Below are 27,371 nucleotides of genomic sequence, written 5' to 3'. Positions count from 1 at the left end.
AATGAGACTCCTGTTTCACAAACATCAGCAGCAGTTACACGAGAATCATAGCACCTTACTCATCCTTCACGCGGCTCACTGAAGAGATGGCGGCATGATAAGAAGCATAGTGCTTCAGAGCAGTAACCTCACAGATAACTCATAAAATTCCCTAGAAGTGAAGATTCTTTCAAAGGAGAATCTTATCAGTATGAAAATTCATGTGTTATAACTGCTCATTCATGATCTTTAAGGTATTTATGACTTAATTATTAACCATTAATAAACTATTTTAAGCCATTTATAAACACTTCATAAAGGTAGTGTTATTGTAAAGTGGTATCGATTGGATTGTTATAACATGGAAGTTATAGGGGGAAGTATGTAACAATGGAAAAAAGGAAAAAAAAGCCATAGTAAGACAGATTACATGCCAACTGTTTTGCAATTTTAGCTCTTTCAATCTCAGGCTTGTTATCCAGTTTTTAATCTCACTCATCAGACTAATAATTCAGTAACTACATTGTTATTAAAAAAGTTCTAAAGAACAGTTGACTTGTAACAACAGCAGAACCTTTTTAGGTGCTATGTAGAACCAGGTTGTTCACAGAAACATCTTAGATAATAACCATTTAACAGGGCAAAGAAACATTTATTCAAGTGTTTATTTGAATTGTCATGGTACTATATATAACCACTATCTTTACTAAAGAACCCTCGAGGAACCACTTTTTAAGGGTATAGTACAAATATCTTTAGTACTATGAAACTAATATGTATTATGAACCTATGAGAGTGCGGAAGTAATGTACTCTGTTAGAAATAAAGGTATTGTGCATGTACATTTATCGTTCATCAAGGTACAAACAGTATAAATGTACCCTCAAAGGTACAACAAGGTTCAACTGTGTACCTTATAGAAGTTTTTCTCAGGTGAAAAGTACATATTTGTACCTTTTAATATAATAAACCTAATATTTTAAAACAGAACAATAAAATAAAAAGCCTGGAGAAGAGACGGGGTGTGTGGAGTCAATTCAACTTAAAAAAGGAAAATATAATTTCAATGAATTATGGTACAATTATGTTCCCTGACTAAAGGCACTGAGATGTACCCATGAGGGTACCACTCCAGTGACAAGAGGGTTCTGCCCCAGTGAGTTTCTAACCTTTTTCCCTGAGAGCATAGGCACATGCAGGCCTTTGAAGTTTAAGATGTTAGGAAAGAGTGGAGTTAAGACATGCTTACAAAACAAGAGGATGTGATGATCATTTGATTTTACCTAAATGATAGATTGGACAGTGTAAAGGTAAAATGACTCTGTCAGCATGCCCCGTGTACATGGATGGCATAAAACAAGCAACCTCCAAGAGTACAAACTTCTCTTAACCCTCACCTTACAGGTGAAGACGCCACACACCTTGCAGTGAAAAATGAGCACCTCTTATCTACACAGCCCTGCCCTGCTGCCATTCTCTCACATAAACATTGCAGCCAACTATATTAACCAGGACTGTCCAGCTGAAAAAAAAATCCAGAAACAGAGTTAACTAATGATAAGTGAAGTAACTGGCCACACAGCACATAATTTCTTGGCCCTATGTCTTATCAGGCAGTGTCAGTCACCGAAGTCATTAGAGTGTAAACATGTAAACTACACCTGACCTCTGCCTGCATGCACCTATTCCTTACCACCCCTGTCTGTGACAGCTGTTTACGCAAGAAAAGACAGTGTGTGCCTGAGGCCTGGCCCAGGTCCAAATAAAATAGTATGGCGCTGAAGAAAAGTCAGCCAAGATGTAATACAAGTGGATAACTGAGAGTAACTCCGAGTAGAAAAAAGCAGGAATCTGAAAAATGTTGATGGATATTTTTCTCTGCCCCACACTTTTCCTTTACCATGATCTCTACCGCAGACTGGTCCCTGCTGCGCAACTCAGAAACCATGAGAGAGAAAGGGAGAGAGAGAGTTGCAAAATGCATGAACTCACCACAACTGAGGTCTTCTGCAACAAAACATATTCAGAAACCAAGGAGCTGGAATCATGTGTTGGAGAGCACTTGCACATTAAAATCATAACTCAAGCTTATGAATTTGCCCAAATTATGCACAGCAGATTGCAAAGCACAAACAGGACTCTTCTCCACAGCTCTTCTATGAGTGCCACTTTGCTGAAGTAAAACTTCAAAAACTATATGGGCAACAAAATTAACAAAGACAATGAGAACAACCACAGCCACCCCAAGCACATTCATATAGGGCACGCCCCATCCTCCAGGGCTTTCACCAATGCCTCTCAGTCTGAGACACAAGGCTCATAAAGCATTTAGTGACAGTGATAGAACTAATTGAGTGTTTTATATCCAGAGCCATAACCATGTCATAACCTTGTCACTACTGCTCACAGCTTCTTTTAGTGTACAATTTGGAGGCTTGTCAAAGCAAAATGTGGAATTCCTTCACCTGCCATGTGTGAACGGTGCCTGAACTGGCTGATAAATTGACCACACTTAGAGTAAACAGGCAACAGCTCCTTACACAAACAGTCTGAAATCAATTTGGGAGTGTGCATCTACTGCTAGTGACCCTCAAAGACTTCTTAATGTTTGAGCTACATGTTCTGATCTTTAGGGAGAGAGAGAGAGAAAACCAGACAAGGAGAGAATGAATGAGAAGGAAGAGAATGGAGAGAATGGAGAGACAATGAGCTCAGCACCAGGATTCTGTAATGACTTCCATTCCTGGACCTGATTGAAACCACACCAGGGCTTCTGAGTTCCACACACACACACAGGCAGCCAGGCCAGATCGGCTTCTGCACTCTTCAGCTCAGCTCTGGTGGCTTCCAGTTGCCCAAGCAGGATGACTCAAGGCAGGAACTATGCTACAGAGATTATGAGAGGGTGACCCCGACTCCGTCCACATCCTCCGGACAGCCAAATTACAAGCGTGAGCTCCTCTATTTCATCTGACCAACTCGTTTCCACCCAGGAGCGAAGGCGAGGCGTGCTGAGCTGGGGTTTGATGTGGGGTGGGAGTGTAATTAGAGGCCCTATAACATGCAGGGGAACAGAGGAGGCTTGTCCATCTGTCGAGTGGCAGAGTGATGAGGAGGGGCCGGGGCAGCCCCGCATTGCCCTGGAGTTGCCGTGGCGATCTGTGTAGGCAATGGTTGTAAATAAAAAAGCCGGAGACAGGCCCCACATGCCCAGCATCCGCTGCTGTGTGAGTGTGTGCATGCGTCTGCGGGGGCCTCCGCAGCTCATGTTACAGCAAAAGCCTCACAGATCGATTAGGGCTGGATAGGAGGTAGAGCTTGAAATATTTCTCAGAACTCGACGGGACCTGACTATTCATGTCGGAGTTTAGTCAGGTTTGGACATAATTTCTCAAATATTTGTGGGGCTCGGGTCAGGTTCAAATTTCATGTTCGGGTTTGTAATAGCCCTTCTCCCACCTTTAACGGATGTTGGCCTGCATTTACCCCTGCTTTACCCCTGCTATTGCTCAAGTTTTATCCTTACTTTTGTCAGGCTACAGTTGGAACGGAGAGAATCCTGTCAGGCTACAGTCAGTTTTGGACAGAATTTGGTCAGGCTACAGTCAGGCTATAGTTGGGATAAAAAAGATTTTTTGGGGCTACAAGTCTAGTTCAGATGGAACTTTTTCCAAGCTACAGTCAGAACTGGACAAATTTTGTCAGACAACAGTCAGGTGTGGATAAATTTTTGTCAGGCTACAGTTAGGATTGGACAAGATTTTGTTCTGTTACATTTGTGATCGGACAGAATTTTGTCTGTTTTCAGTTGGGATTGGACAGGATTTTGTCAGGTTACAGTCAGGTGTGGACAAAATATTGTCAGGCTACAGTCAGGACAAGACAGAATTTTGTTTGGTTTCAGTCAGGATCAGACAGGATTTTATTCAACTTCATTCGAGATTGGATAGAATTTTGTTTGGCTAACATAGGGATCGGAGAGAATTCTGTTTTGATACAGTTGAGATCAGACAAAATTGTATTTGGGTCAAAATTAGGCAGACATTCGTTGGGCTACAGTGAGGATCAGGCAAAATTTTGTTAGGCTACATTTTGGATTGGAAAGAATTTCTCAGGCTACACTCAGAATTAAGGCTACCACTGGAATCTGACAGATTTTTGTCAGGCAACCACTGGGATCAGACAGAATTTGTCCAGCTATAGCACAATTTTGACAGAACTTTGTCGGCTACAACTGGAACCAGACAATTTGGGCTACAAAAGAGAACAAAAGAGACCGAGGAGCGTGAGTTTATTTCTCAAGATCAACAATTAAACACAGGACATGGATTGTAAAACACATAACACTCCTCACCTCCTTTTTCTACTTTATATACTGCATCTTTTGCTATGCAAAAGGCTTAATATTCCAGGTAATGAGCACTTAAAAACATCAATTCAAACTGTCCCAAACACTCTTTCAACACCTCATTAGCCAGTCTTTGCTCTCAGCTCTCCTCACTTGACATTAGGTGGGTGTTGAGGATGTGGGGTCCAGCTTGAGGCACACTGGATAAAGGGTCAAGTACAGGTCAAACTGCTGGTGACAGGGCTTGCTGATATGATCACAGAATTGGCATATAAAAAATGTGTGATCAGTCAACCTTACTCAGTTTGGCATTTTTTCAATATTCGCAGTAATATCATTAGTTCCCTTTTTTCACATTCAAGTGGAACTCCAAGCTATCAAGCAAAAATGGAAGGCGCTCAATAAATGGGGGAAAATATAACTCTGGCAACCCATGACATTATGCAACTTTTAATGCAAGCTAATGTTATTCTAAGCAATTTTGGACTATATCAGTCAATGTAAAGGAAGCCTACTATTGTGAAACAATGTAAAAACAAATGAACCACCCCCCCCCATCAAAAAAATGACTTGGATTTTGAATGAATGTTGTTATTTTGATTTAACAGCACTTTTATACTTACAGAGATATAAAAAACTTATAAAAGCCAAATAATGACAGAAAACAGAAAAAGAAAAATACAAGATCTCTGTGATAATAATCTGTGGAACTCATAAACTTTCCCCTATAGAATTATAGAATTGAACTACTTTTTTAATACTTATTTGTAACACTGTTTTATTGAATCTGTCTTTAATTGACTTCTCCATTTTGCCATTGTGTGACTCAAGACACTTTTTTTTAAATGATTTGCAATTTTGTTTCATGCACACCTTTTGGAAACAAGTCCCACATTCAAGACTTTTACTGCTCAGTAAACTAAGGTCTATTGTACCCAACTGTTTTACCATATTTAGTAGTTTTATAAGAAAATATATTAAGGTATAATTGCTTTGGAGGGTTGCTATTAAAGTGGTAACAAAGGTGAAGGTTAAAAATAAACGTGTCTCTTTCTCATGTGGCACACTGGACCTTTTGTCTGTGGCCCTCTAGTTTCCAATCGCCTTGGGTGAATATGGAGTGTATTATAAGATTTATATAATAAGTCCTTTTTATTTCACATTTCCGAAAATGAACTTTTACAGTGCGGTAAAATGTGGCCTGAAAGAAAACCATCTGTTTGGCATTTAGCATTGCCAGCACATGGGATCCTCCGATGACAATGATTGAGGGGGGAAGAGAGGATCCCCTTGTGTATGAGTCTGTGAGGGAGAAAAAAAATACACACAGAGAACCCGAATCCTAACACACAACAAACATTTCACTCGCGAAGTGCCATGACAAGACAAATGGATGATGTGTAGAAGTGTTACAAAAAGCACTCTTTTATCTGTGTGAACACTTCTGCATTCTCCCTAACAGCTCACGAACAGAGACGGGCTATTGGCGGGGTAATCACCCCAAATCTGAATCAGGAGCCTATGGGTGTGTTTAAATGAGTCAAAGCTAACTGTAGTTGTTGGGGGAAGGGGTGTTTCTGTGGTAAACAAAAACAAAGAAAACCAAAACCAGATAAGCCACAGAGGGTCATATGGGGCTGGAGGAATCTGTCTGAGTGTGAGTTCATGCCACTGCTGTTCCTTCTGAGAGGAAGCCAGAGGAGTGCCATAGCACTGCAGCAGCTAAGCCCAGCAGTACCAGCCAAATACACCAGCCAGCTCAGTGATTGCACTCTTCAGATTTGTCATTAAACTAATAAATCAACTAAAGCAGAACTGACGGCGCTTTGTTGGAACACAATTGCTCACGCATGTTCCTCATCAGAGTGGTGCAAGTGGCCTAGGAGCTCAATCGGAGCTGAAACATGTCTGAGGACAAATCTACTGGTGACAGAGTGAATAAAATATTAGACTCTCTCTCTTCCAAGAACTAGCGATGAAACTAGAGATGCTACAATATGTCTTTCTTTTTCCAGTACCAGAACTGACACTGAAACCTATCCAATATTTTTATTTAAAAAAATTCTAAGCTTTAAACCAAGCTATTTTTATTGATTTATTTTTTTGGAGAATTTCACTGTGTAAGTAAGACTGCTCAAACAAACACCCTGAGGAAGAAGCACCAATAACATGACTTACACTGTTTTTTTTACCACTAAACAAAGACAGAAAGTAGTATCACCTACAGTGTAAATGTTTTAAATTAGACTATTCAAACTAAAAGAACTGTAATTCTAGTATAATACTGGGATAACTACATGTGTTTATGTTAATGTTAGGCTACATGTGCTTACTGTTGTCATCACATGACACATTCACATTCAGTTCAGCATTCAACACCATCATCCCTCAGCAACACCATCACATTTGCACTTTGTACCATGTTGCACCTTGTTCCTGGAGGAACATAATTTCACCCCACTGTGTACTTGTACATAGAAAGAATGACAATAAAAGCCTCTTGACTCTTTACCTACTACAGTTTATGTTATGTCGCGTTATAAGCAATTTTGTGACTTTTTAATTTGATTTTTTACAGGATCATATTGTGTTTGTTCTTGCTATGCAATCCAGCATTTTCTGCTTGTATTTTCCAATGTCAATACTTTATCTTTGTTGTAGAAAGAAAACCTTGTATCTCCAAAATGAGAACTTTACAGGAGAACTTTACTTTTACTGTAAGTCAATGGAACCAGACTTTTTTCCAAGTAATTTTTGGCTTTCAATTGTTTCTTTTGGTCCATTCATCATGAAATTTACACACAATGTAAAGGGCAACAGGCTTTTTCAAATTATGTCAAAAACTATAAAACGACAAAAATAAAGATACAAGGTTTTCTTCCGACAGCAGCGTTATGTTGGATTTTTGTTTCAAATTGATAGAAGTAGAATGACTGAGTCAGGAGAAACAAACAAACCAACAAAAACAGTAAACTATGTGCATGTGCTGCAGTGAGTCACCATGTAAAGCCTGAAATAATAATTTAAAAGTCAGAGGTGTTGAGTTGGATTTTGTGGGGGTTTTTCAGACCACATTATACGTTTTGATGAATTAGCATCACACACAGAGGCTCAAAAGAAAATACAGCTCAATGTTTAGGTCTCAAATGCTAAATCAACATTATACTGATGAAGATATGATGACAATAGTAGATAATTCAGTTACATCCTTGGAAGACACACCCTTTATTAAGTTTTGACTGAGTTCTCTTTGAGTACTCTTTCGACTTGCAATCATCAGATTAATCTGCTCGGGAAGGAGGTCTGAAGTTTTTGACAGTATTTTTAAATGTTAATGGTGAGTTTTTTCTGTTACAACTCATCAAACATCAGAGAAACGTATCAAGTATGTATCAAGACATGTACTGTGTAACATGAACATGTCTTATTGTGATTTTATACTTCTGCCATTTTGCCCACCCCATGATACAAAGTATGTTATTCAAAGAAAGATCTGAATGTGTCCCTCTTTTTAGGAGGAATCTTTGGGAGAATCATACTTAACTCACTTTGTCTAGCTTAAGAAACGGAATTTATCTGAGATGAGAGATTCTTGAACTCAGATTCATACATACACAAGTGAGAACTATGTGAGAAAGACACAGAGAGACAGAAAATGTTCCTTCGCTTCTGTGCTACCTCAGGACTGTATGAGTGTGAGCGATTTAATCCCTCTCAGGTGACGAAGCTCAAATGAAACCATCTCCAGCTGATCTCTTCAAATATGCTCCTCTCACGGCAGCTACCTTCCCTTTCCTCCCGAGCCACCTCTCTCTCTCTCTCACCTCAGACAGCCCTCCTTGGTCAGGAACTCTTCTTCCTGAGCACTACGTGAAGGCTATTCACAATCACGAACCTCTGCTCACTTTTCAGGGGCTTGGTAAAACGATCACACCATGTTGCGGTGGGGTGAACGCTAGCACATCACACCAGCTACTCAACGAGCCAGCGGAGAAGTGCTGTCCAAGGCCTGAGGGCCAGCGGAACAGGAAAGTCACCCCATCCACCGGAAAAAGTGGCTATTGGATCGCAACAGGCTGGGGATTCATGCACACATACACACACTCGCTGACTGGAGGAAGAACATCCACCTCATGGATTAGGGTGGCATCATGTGAAAAGCCCTCGTTAAAAGATATGCCATCTGCAGCCCTTTTCACTTTTTCCAAATGAAGAGTGGCAAACGGCATTTTTTTAGAAAAGCCTCTTAGAGCATTCTCCCTGCCTGTCAGGCACTTAATCACAGTATTATATTGCATGAACATAGCAGGGGCCAACATTAACACTTACACCCATTAACCTGGGACCTTGTGTAAGCTTTCAGCAAACACAGCTCTATATTCAACAGTTCTCTTCCCTGTCGCTCTGCCATGACTGTCTATGCCAGTCAAGATTCAGTGAACCAATCAAACTAAGACATAAAGACTTATTTGAACAAGTACGTTTTCTTCTATTAGCTCTTTACCCAGTACTGTAAAAAGGTCAGAGACTGCCCTTTATTCGTTTAATTTCCATTTTATACTGCCATTGAGTACAAGTTAGTCAAAGGAAAATAAGCACAAAACTGGAACTGGGACCTGGTAGACCACAGAACTGTCACCAGCAGATAAACAGTACTTTCATCTTTGAGGGATACGAACAAATCAAGCTCCACGCTTACTTCAGATCTGGAAAACCCACAGATGTTTCTGTCCATCCTTCCACTGTGAGAAGACAACTCAACGCTATAAGTCTAAAAGGACGTATAGCCGTCAAGAAGCTGTTACTGAGCAAGAAAACAGACAAATCAAACAAAGAAGCTGCTTGTGTTCTCAGAACAACTGACTGGTCACCTGAGACCTCAGTATTTGGGATTAATTGGATCATTAGAAGCAGAAAATGCAGCCAACTTCTGAGATTTTACTTTGAAGGTGTGGAAAAAATATTTCTGCACATTTAATTGAAAAAAGAAGCTGTAATAAAGGTAAAGATTTTGACATTGTAGTTGTTGAGACTTCTGTGTAATATTCTTTTTTTCTGCCATTTGCATTTAATGGTCATTTTGACTGGAAATTAAATCAGTGGAGGGTGGTCTCTGACTTTTGTCTCTTTTGTTCAAGCACTGGTCATAGTATTCACACCATTCAGTCAACAATTCACACAATTCAATGAGTAATTTAATCAATGCTGGAATGATAAACTGACAGTTTCGCTATGCTGTTTTCTCACACTTTAGTTGTATTTCCAGTCACCATGAGTGAGTTCTGTGATATCTGGCTCTCTGCAGTTTCACCGTGGACTTGAAGCAGAACCAATTAGAAGCATTTACCATGCATGACAGAATAAAACTTAAAAGAGATCAGATCTCATTATGTCTGTGATTATATTAACTCCTTAAACTCTAAGTGCCTGTATGTGGGCCCACACTCCAGTTTCTCATTCTTATAACTATGCATATATAAGTTACATAGTACTTACTGATTAATTTATAGCAATTACTGACCAATATGTATTTTGAATAAATGCGTACTCCAGCGTTTTTCAACCTTATCTACATCTACTGTTTATGTATCACAAGCTCGATTAGCACAAACAATAATTTAGACAACATTTCCTGTGTTTAGCAGAAGAACAGAAAACTTATTTATGAAACATGCAATGTGCAGTTGCTGAAACACATTTGGCTTCTACTATAAGTGTTATATGCTGGCCTGAACATTCATCTTACAGGCCTTGAATACCTATTGATATTTCCAAATAAGTATCTGAAAACTTCTTCACAAAAGCACCTTTAAAAACAATAAAAATTTGAAGTGTCTATTAGCCGTCTGTCTGATGGAACATATACGCTTCCATTTTAATGAATGCTTCAGTTTACACTCACTGCTCAAGACATGCATCAAAACATTGCAATGCAACATTTTTGTTGCCTTTTATACACTTCATTTTTTATTGTGTGCACAAGTGAAGCGTAAACTCCTTAAAGAGCCAATCAAATCACATATTCTCACCTTTTATAGCGATCTAAACTATATTTAAAATTGTTTACTAAAATGTGATTATCTTGGTGGCCTAGTAGTTGCTGAGTAGTTCTTGCGCTGTACTAACCGTGCGATGAGGAGACTCTTCTCGGATACAGGTAAACTTGTGATTGTGATTTTGTTCCGATAATCAGATCCACTGTTTGTTCTGTTTGTGATGTTTTAAAACTGCTGTAAAACTGCTTCATTAGAAAGGAAAAGGAGAAAAAAGTGCTGATACCCTCGCCTGAACCAGTTACGTGACGGACGATAGCTTCAATGGACAAGTGGAAAGCAGTGCTGTGAAATGTGTTGTAGTGTCAGCTACAGTTTTTGTGGCGTGATGATGGACATTCTGAATACTAAATACAATAGAAAGTACCAGCTCTTAAGTACCACTTTCTAATACAGAGATTCCAGATACAGCATGTCTAGGTGATACAGGTGCCTGGACACTGAGGCCGCATTCTCTCTGCCTTTCAGGAAGCAAAAAGCTCCAGAAGCCCTGCTCCAGAGATCCCTTACAGTTAGATTAAGAACGAGCCTATTAAGGAGGACGATGGTGCATCATGTTCTCGTTAGTGTTAAAGTGCAGGTGGTTTTTTCCTTAATCACCTCAGTGTCCGTCACGCTGCTCAGCAGCTCGGTGACAGCAGTAAGCCTTTCCTTTTAACCACTTTCCCATGGATTACAGCGCCCTTGACTTTCCGGCTATACGCTTCTATTAGTTCCATTACCAAATGCTTAATCGGACCATTAATCAGAAGTAGCTCCTTCTGAACTGCTCTCACAGCTACTAAGTTTCACATAAAAGGTAAAAAAAGCAGCCAAAGTCTGGGTAATGGTCTGAATACCCTACACATGCACGCGTGCCCACACACATGCTGTGCTTTCAGTCTTTGTGGACAAAACATTTTAAAAATGCTTAAAAAAGCTGCCCAAATGGCTCTCATTTTATCCTCCATACCAAACGAACACCATGTCAAAATATACTATGAACAAAAATAATAAGTCATTAAATATTTAAAGAGAGGAAGCTGAAACATGCTCCCAACGTGAAACAGTAGCAAAGCACCTCAAATATACAGCCTAGAGGTTACTGATACACATTCCAAAATGCCCTGCAATTCCTCTGTATTCTGTTACTGCATCCTCAAATAAAGCATGTCCTAAACTGGGAATCCCTTTTTAAGTATTTGAGTTCATAGTTAAGGAGACTCAGATAGACGTGTTCTTTCCACAACCCCTACAAAACCTGTGTTGTCAGGTTGAATAGCTAGGTACTCCAAAACGGCTTTGCCTCAAGCCTTTTCTAACCGCAAACAGAGCCAGCAAAGACAATTCTGGGAATACTTTCAAATAACATTAATACGTTTGTAACAATCATTACACACATGCATCTCAATAAATTCTTTGCTGAAAGGCCTAAATCAAATGCTATACTCTTAAAAACAGAAGTGAACTATTTTATGATCATCATTATCATTAACAAATGAGATATACTACTATAAAGAAACTTTTTAAAGTTTAAAAACCCATTTCATAATGCAAAGCTTCTATAAAGAAAAGAACATTTAAGTTTGTATAGAAGCATTACGTTATGTGAAGGTTCTTTAAATCTTTAAAAGGTTCTTGACACAAATCTGTTTTTCCAAGTTGGTGTCACTCAAAGAATCATTTGTGGCACCTTTTTTTTTAAAGAGTGTGCAGTAATTCTAGTAATATTTCTATATTTTTGTCAAAAGGTTTCCTCACAAATGTGTTAGCAGCAAAGAGTTAATAGCTCCCCTCCTTCACAGCTCTGCTAGCCTGAGTCCTGCGTCTTGCTTCCTCTGGGCCACACTGGTACTTGAGCTTTTGGTTTTTATGTAGTCAGCAGGTGGCATCATTAGCCAGGGAATAAAAATGAAAACTAATACCCTGGAGAATAGCAATGATATCATAGCAAGGCTTTCTGGCACCTTTTCTGCTCGCTGTGGAGTGCAGAGTAGGGGGTGAGGAGGTGTAAATTTAATATGTTTCTTGCTGTTGGTTTTGTTTTATTCAAACAGACTGCACAAACAGGGCCGAGTCTGAGGCACTGGGAGGACGCTGTTTTACAAGACTACCTCTTATACTGACTCTTGATGACTCATTAATTTGAGTCCTGCCATGGATTGGGTCAAAACGTCATTAGTACAGTGATGATCACATGACGCTTCAAACAATGCACATTCATAGTTGAGACCACATGTGCTGCAAGGAGCATAATAGTAGCACAATGGTATTCAGGCAGAATGCATGGTTGCCGTCTCTGGAATGATTCAAATACCTCTGTAGAGCGGTGTGCCAGCAAAGACTGTATATAAAGCTGTCACAGGAACCCTCAGGGCAAAACCATATTTGAGTGTTTCATGAGTCTATTGAACCGTGATCTCTCTCCCATGGTTCTCTCAATAAGCATGATAAATAAAGGAAGGAAGCAAATCTAAAGCTTGGCCATCTGCCACAGCATTTCAAAAAAGTCGCTCCTGGCTTCACTTACTTCAAAACAACAAAAACCATTCCTCCTTTTCACCCTCCTAAAAACATCCAGATCAGGGGCTGTGCACGGCTTCGGCAGCCTGCAGTTGGAGCGCACAAGACCTGAGGAAGGTGTAATTAGTACAGCCATGTAAGGCTAATTTGGATCTCTTTATCACAAAGGATACACTCACCTTTGCGCCTCTGCCACTATTTTCCTCAGTGATCACCCTCTCAGCTCCCACTCACTCACATGCCAAAATGTATTAATTAAATAAATAAATATAAAACTTTGATTCCATTAAGAGAATTATATTTCTGAGTATCTGAGATCACACAGTTCTCGTCGAAAAATAGGGGAGCAGAAAACGTGTGTGTGCCAGTACCCCGCAGAGATTGCCTGATTATTTGCAGATGGGCAGTGCAACCGGAGTGAAGGTTCCCCTTGGCATGCCATGCATATGATTAAACCTATGATTGCCTCCCAGTTCAACATCTCGGAGAAGGAGAAAGCCAGAAATGCATATCTGCTCTAAATCATCTCTTTCTTCAGCCATCTCAGTGTCTCAGAGTCAACTGTCCTATACTGAGCTGACAGGTTCCTACATTCAGTCGGTGCTGCTCTGCACAGTAAGGCTTACATGAGACACTTATAAGTTTTCACCTGTGGGAAAAAAAATTACATAGCCTTCATTTCTTCCTCCATGCAACAGGTTCAATCCCTAAAGGCTGGATTAGGTATAGTTTTGGGTTTAATTACAGTCCCACCAAGGAAAATTGTTTTTAGTCTAGGCTTAGGGTTAATCAGGGTCTGGGAAACTGGCCCTCAGAGAGTGATACCTGAAGTGATACGTGAACCAACCAATCAGTGCTAGTTATCTGTGATCAATTAGAAGTGGCTGCCAGTGTTTGTGATCAATTATCTAACATTTGAGATGAGGAGACGTTTATTCACCTTTTCATCCAAACCCCCTCCACCTGAGAATAAAGTCACTTCTTTCAGTCACACCCCTCAGTTCCACCTGCAGGTTCAGGACCCCAGACAGCAGGAGAGATTTAACTTTGCAGGAATCTGTGTAGCTAAAGGAGCATAAATACTGAGCTAACACTGATAGCACGTAACTGAAGCCTGTGCCGCAGCGTTAGCCGACCTGAGATTAAAGTGGTCAGTTCTCGTGTTTGTGATGACGGTCCTTGTGAAGCGAGGTCAGTGAGACTGGTGAGAACGAGCTCACACTTACATAAAAGCCGCTAAGTACGAATGTTTACTTAATTTGGCAAGGCAACAAATCTGAACCTGGCACGGAGTCCTTCAGTTTTGGGAGTGTAGGCTACCTGCTGCTCACTTCAGTTTGTTAAAGGCGCCCGCAGACTGCTAACATCCCCAATAGCGGCAAAGCAGAGCAGTAAAAGCTCTGAGACAGATCAGCAGTAATGTAAACTGAGACAAGTCAGTATCCCGTCATTTCATAGGGTAAAGTTAGGTAATGTGGCGGTGAAGCACCAGCTGATGCGTGACGTGTGTCCATGTCCACAGTGCGACGGTCACGACCGGCACAGTTATCTTTACTACCACAGTAAACCCAGACCAGACCTCTCACAGGCTGCTCACGACAAGTCATAAGAACATACACTGAACCAAAGCTACACTTCTGTTTCTGAAGGGATAAAAACGAGGGAAAATTGATTTTCTGGCGCTCAGGACAAAAGTGTTTGTTAGCCAGGTAAATGTGAATCTAAATGAATACGGTCATTTTAACCAACCAAGTTACTGAATTAAGCATCATTACAAAACAAAAACCAAAAACCACACATCAGGTTATACAGTATAACAATTATATTAGTGCTTTTGTCTATGCTTAATTTTAATGACTATTAAATTGAGCATATTGGAATAAAACAACACAAGAAACAAAGAAAAAAAACAATAATATAACTGTATTGGACAATTTTGATAAAAACGAATAAGTGTAATATACTGTGATCAATTTCAAAGTGCCACTATATGAGAGCCACCAGGTGGAAATGACTGAGTGGCAATCGTGTCAGTATATTAGAGTCTGTATTAGTTTGTCTGTACCAGTGCAGTGAGGTTATATCAGCTTGTCTATATTAGTGCAGTAAGTCTATATCAGTGCAGTGAGTGCAAATCAGTGTGTCTATGTCAGTGCAGTGAGTCTGAATCAGTGAGTCTCTATCAGTGCAGTGAGTGTATATCAGTGTGTCTATGTCAGTGCAGTGAGTCTGTATCAGTGTGTCTATATCAGTGCTGCATGTATCAATGTGTCTATATCAGTGCAGTGAGTCTAAATCAGTTCAGTGAGTCTGTATCAGGGTGTCTATATCAGTGCAGTGAGTCTATTATTAGTGTGTGTATCAATGCAGTGAGTCTGTATCAGTGTGTATCAGTGCAGTGAGTCTATAATCAGTGTGTCTGTATCAATGCAGTGAGTTTATATTAGTGTGTATCAGTGCAGTGAGCCTATATCAGTGTGTATCAGTGCAGTGAGCCTATATCAGTGTGTATCAGTGCAGTGAGCCTATATCAGTGCAGTGAGTCTGTGTGAGAGTCTGTCCCCGTTCTGTCCCTCTTACCTCTTTTGTTCCTCCTCCAGCGGTGCGGCTGAGTCTGACAGTTGCTGTAGTCCATACAGTTCAACACAATTAAAGCAAAGGAGAAGAGTCGAAACTGCATCTGGGCGGCTGTGTGTGCTGTCGACTCAGGTCAGAAGGGACAGTAAACGTGTCGGAGGAGTTTTCCTCTCCAGGCTCCGTATGCGTGGTTTGAAGGTGTAGATGTTTCCAGAAAGGAAAAGCGGAGCTCGGTGTGTCACTCATTAGCCGGGCAGCGCGGCGGACCATCAGCGAGGAAAGTCATTTTACAAAGCATGGATGAAGAGGATGAGGAGGAAAAAACACGCGGGAAAAGTGTCCCAGCAGTCTGTGGAGAGAGTTAAAGCGACGCGGTCGGTCTTAACCAGCTGAAGAAACTAAACTTTAGCGCGCTGTCCGGATTTATAACACCGTTCAGTCATAACACTGTAGTGAAGCGCAATCACCAGCGCTCAAAACGTCCAATTCAACACAGAGACGATCAGAGGAAGAAAGAGAAAGAGAAGAAGAAAGAAGAGGATAAGGAAGAGGAAGAGAAAAGAAGATCAGGAGGAAGAGGGTATACCTGGTGGGGAAAGTGGGGAAAACGTCCGATCCGTAACAGAACGCGAGATCAAGTTCCTTCAGAGTGCCACAGTGGGCTTGGAGCATACAGCATCCCTCCTGAAGGAAACTTTTCTGTCCTCTCCAGCTCCTCTAGATTCGCTTCACAGCTCCACAGGGTCTAAGGAAGTTACTCCGTGGACGCGAAAAGCTCACTGATGATGGTGATGATGATGGTGTCAGTAGACTTTTATCTCGAACACCTGAATCTGTGATCTCCTGTCTGTCTGGAAAGCCTCGGTGTGGATCTCTCTGCTCGTGCACAGGCTGCTGCTGCTGCTGCTGCTGGTCCTGATGCTTTCCCTGCTTTTACTATATAGCCCTGCTGCTGCTGTCACGTGGAGGCTCCCAGGATCTTGTTAGGCTTTTCAGAGTTTTGGAAGCCCCCCCTCCTCTACAGACCCGGCACTGCCAAAAGAGGGGCGTCGTTTCCCTTTTACAGATTTTAAAGATGATGCGTACAATTAAGACCAACCAGCTCTACAGAGATTTGAAAGGACTAATTCACCAGTAAATATGGTTTATACACTTTCTCCTCATCTCTTACATAATCAGCTTTTAACTGGAGTTACGAGTCTATATAACCCAAAATCTTTTTTTTGTGAGATAGACTTCTATTATATTAGCCCTGTAGCTCCAGTGCAACTAAAGAAGCAAACTTTACCTATTCAGGCATCAAACATGTCCGGGCTGATCTACTAATCATGTTTTGGATGAGGGTGAGCATTGTGTAAATATGAGTTTCATCAGAATCCTAGTGCAGATCTTCAGTTACGGTAACCATATCTGATAATCAACGTGACAGCTTCAGCGTGTTTCTGACTCATTAGCTCTTTCTACAATTAAAAGTACAAATGACGTGGAGCTTTAGACTTACCAGTGTTGAAGCACGTCCAGGTGTCAGTGAATAAACTATAATGTGACCCGTGAATGAAAGGTTTACTCAGAAACGCTTGGTTAAGCAATTGAAGTAAATTGTGGATTATTTGTGAGGTTTTTCAATGAAAACAGGTGCCACCGCCGCGTTATAACGCGTTAGAAGTAAAGCGCTCTTGTGAATGGTCGTGTATTATGGTGATTTTTTAATTGTAAGCATCTGTGCACCTTCATCTCCACAGCCGTCGCTGCTTTTCTCAACTTCTTTTTTTTCCCTTAAATTAAACCCAAATGTTTTACCCAGCTTGACCACTAGGTGTGGCACTTAATCTTTTATTTATTTGTCCCTTTTTTATGCTCCTCACTTTTGAGGATGTCTCCATTTCCACTGTGATGTACACACAATAACCGAGAAAGCCTCTAGGATGAGGTTTGGACAAACTCGCGCTGAAATACGCGAAGCCAGACCGGCTTCTGGTGAACCGCCATTAAGGCACATAGTACTTTTGACACACCATGAAAAAAACAGTCGATTTGATGGCTCTGCGGAGAGTCGCACAAACACACGCACAAAAAATCCCGTTCAGTTCAGTGAGTGTTCTCCAGCGTTTGTCCTTGTTTACAAAAGCTCAACCTGCACATCTCAAGAGCATTTATATATGTATCATCTTGTTTTCTTGGAGGTCTTTGATGTAGAGATGCGATTTGTCCCAGTTATTAAAGGGCACTAAATTGTCAATTTTGACAATTTAAAAGAACCAAAAAGTGGATTCCCCCAGTCCAGTAGTCTTTAAAATACATTTTAAAAAGCAGCTCAACTGAATGACAATAGGTAACACTGATTCACTTATGCTGAAGAGCCTTTAATCACAGATGTACCTTTCAGTAGGTGTGCAGTTGAAGTGTTGTTTGAAAGCCTCTTGCATCATTTGCTTAGTTTAATGCTTAGGTTGACGTGTGACGTAAAGCATTTCAGTCACCAACATGCTGTAAAGGACACAGTGCATCTACATCACAGTATGTTTATCTACATTTACTGTCAGCATACAAAACTTTCTATAACCCTTCCACTATCTTAGGCAAAGAAACTTATAACAGTAGTGGAAGCCTTTTTGGTGATATATAGAACCCCCTTTTTAAAGAACCAGTTTTATTTTCATTTGTAAAACAGGCAGAATTTTTATATTTTCACCTAGTGTATGAATGGTTTGCAATCAGCAGTTTTTTTTAAAGGTACTTTCAAGTCTTCCAAACTTTTTGCCTTTACAAAGTGCTCTGTGTAGGGGGAGAAACCTTTACGCATTACAGAAAAAGCATCTTGACCAAAACTGACTGAACAGAACAGCGCATCTATTCCGATTACGCAGGCTGTTTTGATCAAATGGTTTAACCTTTTCATGAGAAAGCATGTGATACCAAAAAGGAAAGATCATGTAGCCATTGTAACCAAAACCTATATTGACCTTTCGCCTGGTTGTTTATTTATTTATTTGGAGTGACAGATGTTGTGGTGGACAAGCTTGTCAGCCGCACGTCTGCTGTTGGTCTGGATGTCTTGCTAAAACATCTGAGACAGCACTCTTAAGGTGGATGTGATAATTAAGGGCTAGAAGCGTTTTTATTTTCACGATGTGTCATGGCAAAGGACCGGTAAACCAATCACTTTAGCCACCACCCCCCCCACTCCGGCCGTGGCTGCCCGCCCACCCGCCGGCTGGCTCACTCGCTTGTTTGCTCACTCGCTGGGAAAGTAAAGGTGACGTCAACGTTTTAGCCGTCTGGCTGGGAGCCTGAACACTATGGCAGCCGTAAGCCCCCTCTTCACTCGTCCAGCGAGACAGCGCTCATAAATGTGTCAGCTGATAGAGAGGCCAAAACAGACAGAGACATGGATCAAGTCTTAGCCACCACATTGTGTGTGTGTGTTTGTGTGAAAGAGAGTGACGGAGGGAGAGAGCGAGAGACAGAGAGAGAGAGGGCAAACATAGAAAGAACGCAGCTGTTGTGATACAGAGATGATGAGATGAGAAGGGATGGGGGGAGGTAAAGGTGGAGGGGCATTAAGCTGATTGTGTTGTTGGCTAATGGAGGCTTATGAGTCCCCCAGCGTCGCTGCGTGCAGACAGAAGGCATGACTGGCATTGCATATGGCAATGAGCGAGTTGACATCACCTCTCCATGCCCTCTTCCCTGACTTCCCTCCAGCGTACGAGTGGGTCTGCCGCAGCGGAGTGGTGGGCTGCTACGGTGCAGAGCCGTAAAAATGCGGCAGACTAAACATTCATTCATCATCACGGCGCATACATGCATCGCTTCGCGAAAACGCAGGCCCCTATCCCATCCCACTCAATGACTCAGTGCACACATTAAAACTTCATCTATTACACAAAGGAGAGCAACCACTTAAGCCTCAACCACCATTTGTAATGTCCAGAAATAAAAAAGCAAGCACGGGGTGAAAAGGGTTCTGTAATGGTGTTTTTTTTTATTGAATACCAGATGTACTGAATCCAGCGTTAAAATAAGGCTTCACTCTCACTCCTCTGAAGGTCACGATTGGAGAAACAGCATGTTCATTGGCAAAAGGGGAATGCTGGAGAGGAACAGGATGAACATGGCAGAATACCGTCCACAGCGCTGCTCAATAAAAGCCTGTGTCCTGAGCAGCCCAGTTAGGAGTCTGGAGAAAGAGAGGAGAGAGGTGCAGTGCTTTAATTACCCAGTTCACACATAGTTCAAGTGGTTTGTTCATGGTTGGTTGTAAAGCTGTTTGTGTCTTTGGCTGATCACTGTATACATCGACAGAAAAAAGGTACTGAAGTTCCTTACGAAAAAGGGCCATATCCTATATATTTCCACTTGTATTTGTCATAATTCATCTCGCATGAACTTTTTACAAACTATCTGTCTCTTTGAATCAAACAGGCTGTTTCGTTAGTGTGCCTTTAAGCCTGACATATGCAAATGAGCTCATTGCTGACTGACTGCCCTGTACTGTGCCTCAAACAAAAGACGGGTCTTCAGAGTGAGTGACTGGAGATAAACTGATGTAGGTGGATATATACAAATTGGTTTCAGTAACATGACAGTAACAGTTATTACAAAAAGAGCTGTTTTTGCAGCTTAGTTTCCATTTCCAGGCTGTATGGACTGGGCAGTAAAGGATGCATTTCGAAACTTGCAATGTTTACACACTACATCCAACTCAACTTTTTAAGTAACATGAGGAAAATCTGTTTTTCCATGATATGGGTCCTTTCACAGGCAGAAAGAATGCCAGGAAGCAGGTATTTAATGTCACGCTGTTAGAGAATCCTTTCAGAGTTTTTTATGGGAATCCCAAATGTTTAGCTGTACATGTTTTTTGCAGAAACTGACTTTTGACACAAGACATTAAAAGAACATACTATTAAAGTGCTGCAAAAGAGATGTTACTTACTCACAACATAATTCAATGTCTGTGGCCCTTGAGACATGTTGGATGATAGCTTATAAATGTCTTATTTTCTTACATACTCTATTTTAAAAGGGAGTATGCTTTCCAGAGTTCATGAAGCGGAGCCTCTGGGAAGGGACTGGGAAAGCACATGCGTTTTGGGTCTTGGTGGGCCAATCAACATACCCAACACACACTCGTACCCAAGCACGCATACACACAAAGATCAAACAGTGAGTGACTGGACCCCAAGCAAAACATCTGTGGTGATTCCTAAGTGTAGGGAACTCCAGGTCCGAGTTAAGTTCACAGAAACTGATGTTTGCGAGCGTGTGCATTATTTACTCTGAGCTGAGTCACTGGACCCAGGCCCTCTTCTTTACGGCTGTGCTGCCATCTACCTTGTCATTAGTGCTTTGAAGAGGAATGGCATGATGAAAGCACTCACTCTGTTAAACTTGCTCTTACTGGTTGATACCGTGTAAAGATAGCTCTGGGCTGATGGCTGTTCAACATTCTTTAGGCTCTGTTCTCTGGACAGATCGCTCGCGTGTGTAAACTACAGGGCTCAAGTTAAACAGCAAGAGATGAGATCAGATAAAAGCTGGATGGAGGGTGTGTGTGTGGGAAAGACAGAGATGCTCTGACCTCATTCCTGTTGCTGTGGCTCTTCTTCTCAATGTTCATGGCCAGCATTTGGCTGCGGAAAGACAAGCTCTTGGTCTTCTCGATCACTTGCTGATAAGGCGACACGGCGTTGTTGCCCATCACCACATGACCCTGCCAAAAGTAGAATACTAGCTCAGTACTTCACAAACAGAAAACACAGATCCTTTTCAGTTCCCCCAGACACACCTTTATGACTAGCCTCCATCTTGCCACAGCCTCTCTGAGCTCCAAACACTGGGTCTAATTCTAGGCCATGCCATTATAAGGCTGTGTGATTTGGGAGATTACAGAGGGGCCTGCTCCTTGGTGGGTTTGTTATGACATTGAGTGCTGAAGAAAGAATGTAATAATACCGTTTTCCAGCCTCAGTGGAGGAGTATGTCTGGGGTGGGACCTTTCATTGAGGCATAGGACCAAAATTATCACTTGATTGATTATGTCAGTGCTATATAAAAGCTGTAGACAAATTACACAAAAATGGGAACTTGACTATCAGTATATAAGTTTGAAAGAGAATTAGTAAGACTAGAGAGGACAGAGAAACACTGAGCTGGGCAGTAGGACACTCAAGAGAACATGATACAGAGTAAACAAATATGAGCAGAGCGGCTGTTCTCTTACCAGCTTGGAGTCGATTTTAGCATCCAGCCTGGCATTGCGAATGAGGTTGACGATCCATCTTTCTGCCTCCTCAGGAGTCATATTCAGCTTGTCCGCCAGCATGCTGCAGACAAACAGAGGGCCATCAGGACAAATGAGGGCTGGGGGGGCAGACTACATACAACTCTACAACAAATGCTGCATAACTACAGTACTGTGCCGAAAGTCAAAGACCACTCTTTATTTATTTAATTTCCAGTAAACATGGCCATTAAGAACAAGTTATTCATTTTTCAGGAAATATTTCTGAAGATATTAGATACAAGATAATCCACTTGTATAAGAAAGGAGGAAGTCAAAGGAAAGCAGGAAAAAATTAGGAGTTTCCAAAACTGCAGTTCACCATCAGACAAACAGTACTTAAAGCTTTCATCTTTGAGAGAACTAAGCTCTACTCCTGCTTCAAATCTGAAAAAAAATCCACAGGTGTTTCTGCTCATTCTTCCACTGCCACTGTGAAAAGACAACTGAATGCTTTGGATCTGAAAAGATGTGTAGCTGTCAAAAAGCTGTTACTGAGAAAAGAAAACAGATCAAAAGATGAAAATTTGCAACTGAAACAAAGAAGCTGGTGTTCTCAAAACAATAGACTAACCACCCCAGAGTCCAGACTTCAACATCATTGAATGTGTTCTTTTATCAATTGGATTACTTGGATAGTGAAAGGCAGAAAATGCAAAGAACATCTAAGACTGAACTTTGGAGGAGTTTAATAAGCAAGACATATTCCTGTAGATTATGGTAAAAACTGAAACAAGTCTCCTGAAAAGAATTGAAGCTGTGGTGTACACGATGAAAAATTTGACAATAAATTTAGTTGCTGTATTTAGTGCTGAGAGTTCTGTGTAATTTTCCTTTATGAGAAAATACGTTTGTCTTTTTTCCTGGTGCTAAAAAAATGAATAACGTATTTAATAGCCGCTTTGACTATGAATCAAATAAATAAAGGGTGGTCTCTGATTTTTGCACAGTTCTGCATGTCTTCTAAATACACTTACACATAAATGCAGGCAAGAGCATTATATAGACCTGATCTAATCTTAAGTGCTGAAGGACAGTGAATTTGCTGTCAAACCCCAGCATTTGAAGCAGTATTCCAGAGTGACAAATGCCTTTCATTATGTAAGCAAGGCTATAATGATCATTCACACCAGGACTAAGAAGCCCATAAAAAAGGAATACAATTACATCATTGTGAGGAGATGGAGTAAGGTCGAGGTAATGATGACAGACAAATGAAAACGTCCTTCCAGAAGTGGGGACGAGATGAAGTGAGTTGAGAGAATAAGTCCATTAGAGATGGGTTGCTACACTGGCCCTTGATTCATCAGGTCCTCTTTAAGGTACTGACCACTCGCTCACTTCTCTGGTATGTCGGGTAGGGGCCTGCAACAGTCCCTAAATAAAAGGCTTAGGTTCAGCTCAAAGCCTTTGAGGCCAGAACACAGATATATCACCAAAGAAAAGAAGGGAGAGGGTCTGTTGTTCTTTAATCAATAGACTTTTTACTGCTTCTGGCCACCCACTGTAGCTTTTTCAGAAGTTCAGATCCCTTCTGCCCTTGCCTTAGCCATCTACTACAAACTTTGTCTTTCCTACTACAAGAAACAGATTCTATATTCTCACACTTCCAACAAACACAATGCTAATATTTTTGTTTTTTTTTAAGCTTTCCATTAAAACTGCCACACCAGACTTTATATTTTATATTTACCAAGCATTACTTTATCTTTGGACTGTTTAATGAACCCATCATTCATAAAAAATAAATTCACAGCAAGTAACCTTACAATAAAATGATCTACCAAAAACCTCTCATAACATCAAACGTATAAATATGTAAGAACTACACATATGCAAACCTTACTTAGATACTTACTTAGTATAAAGATACCATTTAGCATTGACTGAGCCTAGCAAAACTGACAGCTGATATCCTTTACTCCTGCTTCAATTTTCCTGTAGAAAATGACACATGACAAGGTAGACTGCCCATAGAGCTCATTATTTAAGATCTAACCACCACCAAAAGTGCCAGTTGTCAAATCACAAGGGCTAAGGTTGTGATGGTTAACACATGTCTGAAATCAAGCAAGGACCCTACTGATATTGGAGACAGGAATGCTTGTCGACTCCAGAGGTTGGAGAGGAAACAAGAAAGCCATGCTCTCGTACAGCTATGAAAAACATGGCAAAGCACGTTGTGGACTGATTACCAATTACAACCAAAAAGGCACAGGAAACCAATTAGAACAATGGGTCATTCAGAACATCTCTCACTAGTGCTGTACTTCTATTAAAAGGAAGCAGAGCTAAGCTCTGGACCTTCTCAGATGAATAATGGTTAGCATCAAAGGTGTACTCAAATTAACTTCAGAGATTGCTGATTATGGCAGAAAGAAGCAAACTCTTCTGTCAGCTATTTGATCAGTGAAGTCACAATCATAGATTGAATCAAAATAAACACTCCTGTGTTTCTCCTGAAGGGAACTGACCCAACAACCCTCATACACGCTCAACCCAGTGATCCAGGTCAAGCTCCGCTTCTACCTACCACAAGAGCCTGCGTACACTAATTTAAAGCAGGGGAACAAACCAAAACAGCGTTATAAGGCCTGATTCTGCTTAATAGTATTATACATATTTCTAGTGCATATTGCAAAAACAGATGAGGTAGAAAGTTATTTGAAAAACAGGAAGTAAGGAGAAGACGGACCCTTCAACGCTTACTGCCCAAACTAGCTGGTAAGGCCCAGCTGCTTTCTTCTGCAGAAGTCTCATTTTACGCAGCTCCAAGCCCTCAGGGGAGGGGTGGGTGGTGGGGATCATTTTCACTTCGACCCCTTACATGCACTGGCTCCTCACCGTTGATTTATCCAATTCTGTTCGTAATCTGGTGGGACTGGGGCGACCGGTTTCACTCCAGGAGCCTCACACTTAGCTGGGAGGTCAGGCATGAAAGCTGGGACAAACTGGGTCCAGGGAGAGCAGTGTACTCCACAGAAGTGCCCCCTTTTTACCATAGTGGGATTTAACAAATTCATTGTTAAACACTTCCATATGAAGGCATTAAGAGATTCCAGGCCATTTGGAGAGACCCCCGAGAGCTTAGGGCAAAATTGATTTTTCCTTCTTTTTTCGATAAAACCAAAATGACTGTGTGGTTGTTTTAATGACTCAGTTGTAATGCAGAAAGATCCTCTTTTTACATTGAAATGCTGGGTTTTCAAACTATTAGTGTTTTTTTTAAAGCAAGAAGCTGACAAGATTGTAGAGATAATGCAACAAAATTCCCAGCCAATTCCCATAACCAGAATATTTGTTTGGGAAGATGCTACTCCACACCAATGATCACACTGCCAAGAAAAAGCCCTTATGTCCACTAATTTTATTAGTTTGAAATGGGGTACAGAGCAAATGTGGATGGGGGGGAAAAAAAAAAACAACAACTAGCCTATCGAATTTAAACTGTGGAGATTTCATAACTCAACAGAAAGATATGTGGCTGCAATTGTTTTTAACTCTAATAATGGTATCACATCTACCTGGCCTGTTTGCATAATTTACTCAATTATATTTAGTTCTATTCTGTTCTTCTACTAGCATCTGCTGAGGGTGGAAACATGCTAAATGCCTGATAAATGGTCATGGCCATCAGCTGTAAAAATGTCCTCATTATAACACAAGCCTCTGATTGATGTGAATCCATGCTTGGGAGAAGAGAGCTTCTGGGTAATACTCTAATAGCAACACAGTCGTAAAGCAAAAATAGAAAATCTCCTATTCTCCATTCTTCCAAGTCAAGGCACACAAAAACCCTGACATGACTCCCAGTACATAAACAGTGTGGATAATAAATGATAAACAGTTGCACTTCCTACTTCTAGCTGAGCTTTACCACCAACCTTTGCGGTCTTTAAAAGATAAATGGATCCTCCTGGAACAAAGCTGCCAAAAAGAGTCAGGACTCCTAATCAACTCCAGACTATCAGCAACTTAAGGTTTGAACAATGTCTGATTGCTTCAACTCAACTAAAAACTGCACTCAAGCTTATACAACCTCCACAAAATATAGTGGGCATTAAGGTTGTCCTAAGTGATATGAAATAATGTACTAAAATCAGTTTAATCATTAACTGATTTATGATGCAAGATGCCATATATAACCATTTTCTTTACCGAAGATCCTTTGAAGGACGATTTTTAGAGTGTATATTTCACCCCCAAAGGTTCTTTCTAAGCCTACAATTATCAGTTTAAGTTTGTTCATTTATCACAAATGTGTATATTGCAGGTGACAGCAATATGCACATGCACACATGTATGTGGCTCCTGCTGGATTTTAGAGGATGTCATAAATCCCCCGAGGTAGATTCAACCTGTTAGCCACAGCCACTGTCAAGTATTTCCTGCTCCATACATGGAGGGAAAAAAAATGCTGGACAGATGCTCAGAGACTACTAGTTATGCAAAGCTCATTAAACAGTCAGGAGTGCAGCGCTGCCTCCCTGTTCTGTACTCCGTCACTAGAGCACTAATAAGAACCAGGCTTAGGGAAACCAATGACACCCGCCCAAACCTCCCTCTCATTCCAACGGCCTCTTTTCCACCAATGGAAAAACCTAGGGATTCAAACCATCACGTGTCTTCTCTGGAAACCTACAATGCTCTGTATATACCATAAAAAGGGCAATAAAATAGAGTAACTAGAGTAAAGTGGCAATAAAACACCTGCCACACTCAACTAAATGCAGGATGGGTGGTTTGTGAACAGTCTACAAAACATATGTCAATGAGAAGCATGAAAAGCAATCACCTTCCAGTTTGGAGTTTGATCTATTTACTGATGAATTAAACATTTCACCTCGATTACGATTAATGAATAATTTTTTTGTTTTGTTTTTTTCCCTAAACTGTTAAAGCTGGGACATTTTTTTTCTAATGGTAGAGTGCATATCTTGGTGATCTTAAAATAAGTGAAAGAAAAGGCACAGATAAACTACATTCTTAAAAAAGATGGTGCTTCAAGGGTTTTTTGGTAAAGAAAATGGTTCTATATAGAACCATGAACACTCAAATAACCCTTTGCATGATTAAAGGGTTCTTTGCATCATGAAAGGGTTCTTTGGATTGATGGAACATGTGCACGAATGTGCTATACACGGTTCTACATAGAACCTTTTTGAAAAGGGTTCTCTATAGCACCCAAAAGGGTTCTTATATTGTTACAAGCTTAACGCTATAACAATAGAAGAACCCTTTTGGGTGTTATATAGAGCCCTTTTCAAAAAGGTTCTATATAGAACCGTGTATCATTCTCCATCAATCTGAAGAACCCCTTCATGCTGCAAAGAACACCTTTAATCATTCAAAGGGTTCTTTGAGTGTTCACAGCTCTGTATAGAACCATTTTCTTTAGAACCTTTGAAGCACCATTTTTTAAGAGTGTATTTATGCTTATTTATTCACTTCAAACAATTGAAATCAAAACACACATCGCTTGAAATGAAAACGTCTTATGAAAAAGGTCAAATTTTAGTTTTAATGTAAAAAGCAATAAATAAGCAGCCGTCATGGGCAAGATTATGTCGGTTAGAGGTTCTGAATGTTGTTGTTTTTTTTTGTTTTTTTTTAATTAATAAATTGC

The 27,371-nt window shown here is 40.7% G+C and overlaps 2 protein-coding genes across 2 annotated transcripts in view; both read right to left on the bottom strand.

Moving 5' to 3' along the window:
* The window catches only part of rspo2 (R-spondin 2), a 62,845-nt gene extending 46,743 nt beyond the window's left edge, over positions 1–16,102 (bottom strand). Inside the window, exon 1 of the mRNA XM_036587843.1 lies at positions 15,463–16,102. Coding sequence (XP_036443736.1) covers positions 15,463–15,562 — 100 coding nt within the window. The 5' untranslated portion in view covers positions 15,563–16,102. The remainder of the gene's footprint in view (positions 1–15,462) is intronic.
* Positions 16,103–19,424: 3,322 nt separating this feature from the next.
* Positions 19,425–27,371, bottom strand: part of eif3ea (eukaryotic translation initiation factor 3, subunit E, a) — a 34,316-nt gene continuing 26,369 nt past the window's right edge. Inside the window, exons 11-13 of the mRNA XM_036587832.1 lie at positions 21,686–21,788; positions 21,044–21,175; positions 19,425–19,639 (exon numbers count right to left, since the gene is read on the bottom strand). Of these exons, the coding sequence (XP_036443725.1) occupies positions 19,601–19,639; positions 21,044–21,175; positions 21,686–21,788 (274 nt within the window). The 3' untranslated portion in view covers positions 19,425–19,600. The remainder of the gene's footprint in view (positions 19,640–21,043; positions 21,176–21,685; positions 21,789–27,371) is intronic.

This window comes from Colossoma macropomum, unplaced genomic scaffold, assembly GCF_904425465.1.
Source record: "Colossoma macropomum unplaced genomic scaffold, Colossoma_macropomum, whole genome shotgun sequence".
NCBI lineage: Eukaryota > Metazoa > Chordata > Actinopteri > Characiformes > Serrasalmidae > Colossoma > Colossoma macropomum.
The sequence above is the reverse complement of the archived record's forward strand: the minus strand, read 5'-3'. Positions and strand labels throughout refer to the sequence as shown.